Below are 6538 nucleotides of genomic sequence, written 5' to 3' on the forward strand. Positions count from 1 at the left end.
AATCAACTCTTTGAAGAGTAAGATTTATGGTGTTTAAGTGGATGAATTATTCTTGCTGGCTGCTTCCCAGTGTTTTGCTTGCAAAAAGGAAGTTATACCTTTCAACTTTCTTGGCCTCATAGTTGGTGGTAACCACAGACTATAGCATTCTGGAAGCATGTTATCTCTTGTCCCAAGTCTCTTCTTTCAACTTGGAAGGGAAGAATGCTTTTAATTAGGGGAAGGGCTACACTCATTAACTTTGTTCTGATGAACCTTCATGTCCATCATTTATTGTTCTATAAAGCTCATGTTAAAGTTATCCAGGAAATTGTATCAATTCAAAGAAGGTTTATATGGTTAGGTTCGTTGGATAGAAGTAGAATGGCCTGGATAAGTTGGAACTCAGTCTGCAAACCGAAGGAATTTGGTGGGATCAGAGATAAAGATGTTGGTATGTTTAATAGAGTCTTGATCTCTAAATGGTTATGGAGATTCATAAAAGATGGTGAAGCCATTTGGTATGGGATCCTGGAAATTAGATATGGGAACATCATTATAATAATACTTTCCAATGATGTGTCAAGAAATTTGTGTCATTAATCACTATGGTGGAGAGACTTAATGGGCTATGGTGACACTTTGGAAGCTGCAAGTTTTACTTAATCGTTAACTTGCAGGCTTGGGAACAATGATCATACTCCATTCTGGTTTGCTAGGTGGATTGGGAACAATCCCTTGAAGAGTCTCTTTCCCGGTTTATTTGAAGTATCTGAGAGAAAGTTTGTGGTGGTGAGGGATATGTGGAGTTGACTGGGGTTGGTATGGAATTGGGACTTAGGATTTAACATTGCTGAACTGAGCAGTTCTTTGGCATTGGAATGGTCTGAACGAATGATGTTACTGGCAGATGTTTGTCCAATATATTGGATGTCCAAATCCTTTCATTTGACCTTATGGTTCAGATAAATCTTTCACTGTCAAATCTTGCTATGGTCGGTTGATTCAAATTGTTGGGTTGGTGAAGTTGGAAAGTGATCTCAAATCAGCATTGTCGTTATTATGGCAGGGGTCAATCCCATTGAATGTAAAGATATTTGGGTGGAGATTGTTACTTGAAAGGTTGCCTGCACATTCAAATCTTGCTATCAGAAATGTCATTAACAGTATACATGACAAGGTGTGTGTCTTTTGCTTTCGTTTTGATAAAGATATTAACCATTATTTGTTTCTTGGTCGCAGATTCTACTTGTGTGGAAGAAGATTGGGAAGTGGGTTGGGATCCCTGGTTGATTGTGGATAATTGTAGTAATCATTTTAGGGATTGGGTGACAAGTTTGTTAAGTAAATGTTCAAATTCTTCTATATATTTGATTTGGTTTGCGTCGTATTGGTGTATTTAGTGGATAAGGAACCAAATTATTTATAACGATGTTGTAGGAAATCTTGATGTAATCGTTGATAGAATCATCCTATTTTCTTGGAGGTGGTTGGCATTAGGTTCCAAATCTAAATTCAAGTGTAATTTTTATGATTGGTATAAATGCCTTTTAGAGTTTTTTTTAGAAATTTGTATCTTATAATTATAATTGTTGTTGGTGTGTGTTTATTTTATTGGGTTAGAATATCCCTAATGCTCACGATAAATGCAAGTTTTGTTTATAAAAAAAATAAAGAAGAATAAATCATGGGTTACTTGTGCTAATAAGGAGCAGAATTAAATTCAATAAGGTGCAATATTTTAGCCAATAGAAAAAATGTTTGCATAAAATAGTATAAAATAAATTTGTTAGGAGTTCTTTCCAATACTAATATTTAATAAAATATAAAATAAAATAAAATTTATTTATTTCATAAAATAGAATAATAAATCAAACTAATTTGAATATGTAAAAAAAAAAAAATAATAAATGAAACATATTCCATTGGCATGTATAAATGCTATACGAAACATGCACATGGCCTTGTCCCCCACCCAATTAATCCACCATGTTTAGGAACTTGCTACTTGTTTCATGACTTAACAATAAAAGAAAAACCAACCTCTATGAAAATACATTTTTCTTGTTTATTATACAAATAATTGAAAAACTAAATAATTCATGAATCGCATGATAACGAAGAAAATATTAATAAAAGACAACTTGAAATGAAGAAAACTATTAAAAAAAAGGTTCAAGCGCATTATTATTGTTGTTATTAATTCTGCAAACACACAACAATTAAATATAAAAAAAATCTTGCAAGAGAAACACATAATTTAAAGTGATTATCGTTTCTGTTCATAACTAAAAAACATCTCAAAGCTTAATTTGTTTGAAATAGTACCATAATATAACAAATTAACCATAATGTTACACACACACAAGCATAAATTATCTATATATTTTCAACAACCTTCTTCTTAGGCCATGTAGTAGCACTGAGGATGGAGCAGGTTATGGACTGTAAAGACTAGTCTAGCTAGCTTCTGTTCTTGCATTTTTCCATGGCTCTTGGTGCTGATATATATATATATGTATGACAAAAAAATTATCATTAACTAACTTTAGAAAATAAATAAAAATCTACAATTATATATCGTGTTCATGCATAATATTAATGAGTTTATCTTGGTTTATACTAACCTAGTCCAATAGCTTCCTTTCCTTTCATGATACGTAAACGTTTGCATGATTCCATAAACATCCTGGTAGACACAAACAAAATAAATATACACATTATTATAAATAAATAATTAATTAAATAAATAATTAATTAAATAAATAAATAAAATTTTCTTCTTCTTTCTATATAACGAGATCTAGCAAGTTATTGCATGAAAAATAAATAATATTAAGGTTACTAATTATGGAAGAAATGAATGAGAAAACTTACTCCCATGGTACATCACCGACAAGCATCCAATCACCATCTTTGTCTTCATAAGTTGGAACATAGTCAGAGGTATTCAATAGATCCATCATCTTGTTACTCTCCTTCATGAAATCCTTAATTCCTTGGGATTCACAATTTCCTTCAATTTCAATATATAACCAAAAAAAGAAACACCATGAATACTCAATAACTATATCGACCATTCATGCACGAACTAATACACAAGTTCGAATTAATTTGTGTATAGATAATAAACAAATGAATGTAAATTACTAATAATAGTATAAGATTTACCATTGGTGATGGAGTTAAACATTTTGGCTAAGGCATCAGAAAGCTCTGGGTAACTCTTGTACATTTTTAGGTCTATTTTGCGAAGATAAGGTGCTCCATCCATGCTAACTTTCACAAAGCTTATTGCATTAGAACCATCACTGCTTTTCTTCGTAGTTTCTTCTGATCCCCCTATGCTCTTTTGGCCTGCAAACATGTTCTTCCTAAACGACCTCACCGGTGGCCATCCCACCACTTGCGCCCTATATACATATTAAAATTAACAATCAAAGAAAATTCACAAATTTCTTTGATAAATTTAAACATAACTTTTTTTTGACGGCTACGTCTTTGAGGACGTGCAAGACAGATAATCACAAAGCATGTTCAAAAACTTGAGACTGAGATAGTATTAGTGAAGTAAACTACTTACTTGGCAGGAGGCTTGGTGCCGGAATCAGAAACTAGAAGAGACTTCTCCTTAGGTTTAAGCTGTGGATCTGCTGCACCTTCTTTGGGAGAGAGATTAAGCTTCAAATCCACAGTGGTTATTTCGCTTTCACTCTCACTCTCACTCTCAGTTTCACTGAAACCTCTCTTTCTTACTACAACTTCTGTTACTTTGCTTCCATTTCCAGGCAATCCCAACCTCAGTTCAGTTTCATCAAACACCATCTTCTCTTCGTTCTTCAGACCTGCAACTTCCATGAATTTTGTCTCTCTAAAATCCTCTTTCTCTCTTTCTCTCTCTAAGCGTTCACTGATTTGATAGCTTTATGGCAATAATAGAGTAGGCAAGAGCACGTTGAAGTGGGGGAAGTCTTTTGCGTTTGAGAGGGGTGGCCATTTAATACAAGGATGCGATGGGTATTTTTGTCTTCTCCTAATTATGAAAAAGTGAATATTATTTTAATTTTATAAAAAAAATTGATTTCAACAAAACATATTCGAATATTAAATTAAAAACAGATTTCAAAGCCAAAACTTATAAAAAAGATACATTTAAATATGTTTCTATAATTACCATAAAGTCATGCTTTTATAATTGCTATTACATTCAAGAAATCATATATTTAAGAGACAAAATGATTATTTATCCAATATAAAAAATGAAAAGGGTATAGAATCAAATGACACTGTGACACGTGGAGGAATATGTGAACAAGACTTTTCCAACCTTGCTGGGATAGGTGAGGACATGGTCATGTTATCTTCCTATGATTGTTCAATAAAACAAGTGGAAGTGGGCACCCACGGCCATTGCTGCCTCCTAATTAGTATTTTTCTTTTAATTATTTCCACATACCTACTTAGGGTTTTCACATTTCAGTCAAATTGATAATATTTTTTAATTTTATGGTTTAGTTTATGAGAGAAATTTCTTATTAAGTAAAGAAAGGGATGCAAAGTCCTAACTAGAATTAGAAAAAGGGAATAAGGATAAAGAAAAAGGGACCAAACTAAAATCTTCTCATAATTAATAAATATATAAAATTCAGACAATTAAGTGTTTGTAACACTCTCATTTCCTAATCATATTTTTAGTTTTTTAATGAGTAAATTAGCATTAAAATACTTGGATTAGTAGAGTGATTAGAGACCATGATATGATTAGTAGTTATAATCAGTATCAAGGCAATTGAGTTACTTTTGAAGTAAAGTATACATGTCAATTTGTAGGAAGAGAATCTCATTTTCTCTCTTCACACTGTAGCGGTAAATTCATGATCATTAAGCTATAGATAAACTTAACGTCAATAAAATCAGAGTCGCCACCGCGTTTTTATTGTTTCCAAATAAAAAGGGAAAAGCACGAATAAAATCCAAAGATAAGAAGTTTTCAAATCAAAACTAATAAAATGTCAGATATTACAGGTAAGGGGGTTGGTTACATAGAGGGAAGGTCTTAGCATCCAAAGTGTCCTAGGTGCTCCTAAGGAGTCCTTTTTTTTATGTGTGTATGTGTTTTTGGTGTAAAAGATGTTTGCAATAAATAGAGTGTGAGGATGAGAAAATAATTCATTGATTATATTTTGTGTTTGACAAGACCTTTGGACTTGTGCCCACGTACCAACATAAAAATGAGGGATCAAAACTTCGTAGTTCGTGGTAACAATTTCAAAATGAGTGGATTGCTTTTAATCAAAAATTAAGTTTAAAAGAGGCACAAAAAGCCCAAAAGTTTGAATGAGTGTTAATTCTTTTTGTCTTTTAAAATTTTAAGTCAATATGGTTAAGTTCATTTACAAGTTTGATTTAAAAAGAGAGTTTAAAAAAAACAATGGCATAAGGCCAAAGTTTCTAGTTTGCAATAAAGTCTAAGTTTTAAAATCACAAGCAATTTTTTTTTTGTAAAGGGGGGAGATTTTGAAATTTAAGAAGTGAGAGGAGATGGAGAGACTAATCCTAAGCATAAAATTAAAAGTTAAGACTTGAAAAGATCTGACCAATGAGATGCAATCCAACAGACAAGAATGTCATATAGAAAACCCACTTTCCCTTTGGACTTTGAATCAAGCAATAATCAGCAAGCAGTTAGCAATATGAAGAGCAAGACATCAAATAAAGATGGTCACATCCAAGCAGACAAATTCATAGCTAACAGTCTTCTTTGTCTTCTCATGTATCAGATGAAATACTTCTTGATTTTTGCTCAAAATAAGGTGTAGCATGAGATCAAAATAATAGTTGCATCAAGACCATGTAGCAGATGAACTCAATTAGATCCCAATACTTGTATCAGATAAAAGCTCAAATCACAATAACCTGGTCTCAGAAATGTTGGCATTGGCCAAGTCCTTTTTGCATATGTGTAATACCCCAAAATTTACCCTTCATTTTTCCTAAAAAAAAAAAAAAAAAAAAAAAAAAAAACGAAAAAAAAGAAAGAAAAAAAACGAAAAAAAAAATTAATTAATTAATTAAATAAATAAATAAAATATAACAAATTATTTTGGACTTGGGTCTCCCTCATTTGAGCCCAATACCCACGAAAATCAGTCTATAAATACTGAAGTTTCAGTAGAGGAAAACACACTTGGAGTTACACTGGGAGATTCACTGGAAAAAGATAGTGAGAGAAAGAAGACAGAACAAAGGGGGATTTTGAGGAGAAACAAAACACTCTGAGGTTTCCTTGGAACAAAACCCTGAGGAAAAAGATAGTGAGAGAAGACCTGACAGAGAACTCAGAGCAGCCTCCAAACCCTGAAGGGAACTCAACTTGTAAACCTCACGGGTGCAACTCAATTTCAATCAAGCTCTTCAATCAGGTTTGCCCTATATCCATCATCTTTATGCCTTTAATTTGAATGCTCTAAATGTATGAGGTATTATGGGTGAATTTGATACCTTTTTTGTGAGCCTTTTGTGAATTTTGATGGAATTATTCATGTGGTTACATTTTGAT

At 32.4% G+C, this 6538-nt stretch overlaps 1 protein-coding gene across 1 annotated transcript; it reads right to left on the reverse strand.

Annotated features, from left to right (window-relative positions):
• Positions 1–2235: 2235 nt before the first annotated feature.
• LOC127091857 (auxin-induced protein AUX28) lies at positions 2236–3958 on the reverse strand. Its single transcript, XM_051030572.1, has 5 exons — positions 3563–3958; positions 3151–3392; positions 2857–2995; positions 2607–2668; positions 2236–2480 (listed from the first exon to the last, which is right to left on the reverse strand). The coding sequence occupies exons 1-5, from the start codon at positions 3835–3837 to the stop codon at positions 2443–2445; spliced, it is 756 nt and encodes a 251-aa protein (XP_050886529.1). The 5' UTR covers positions 3838–3958; the 3' UTR covers positions 2236–2442.
• Positions 3959–6538: the final 2580 nt, after the last annotated feature.

This window comes from Lathyrus oleraceus, chromosome 6, assembly GCF_024323335.1.
Source record: "Lathyrus oleraceus cultivar Zhongwan6 chromosome 6, CAAS_Psat_ZW6_1.0, whole genome shotgun sequence".
Classification (NCBI taxonomy): Eukaryota; Viridiplantae; Streptophyta; class Magnoliopsida; order Fabales; family Fabaceae; genus Lathyrus; species Lathyrus oleraceus.

Excerpts from the sequence above, each read along its gene's own strand:
- LOC127091857 (XM_051030572.1), bottom strand. The coding sequence starts at position 3,837 with ATGGAAGTTGCAGGTCTGAAGAACGAAGAGAAGATGGTGTTTGATGAA. Across the intron at positions 3,393-3,562 it reads GGCACCAAGCCTCCTGCCAA|GGCGCAAGTGGTGGGATGGC; the intron begins GTAAGTAGTTTA and ends ATATGTATATAG. Across the intron at positions 2,669-2,856 it reads GTCGGTGATGTACCATGGGA|GATGTTTATGGAATCATGCA; the intron begins GTAAGTTTTCTC and ends TGTGTCTACCAG.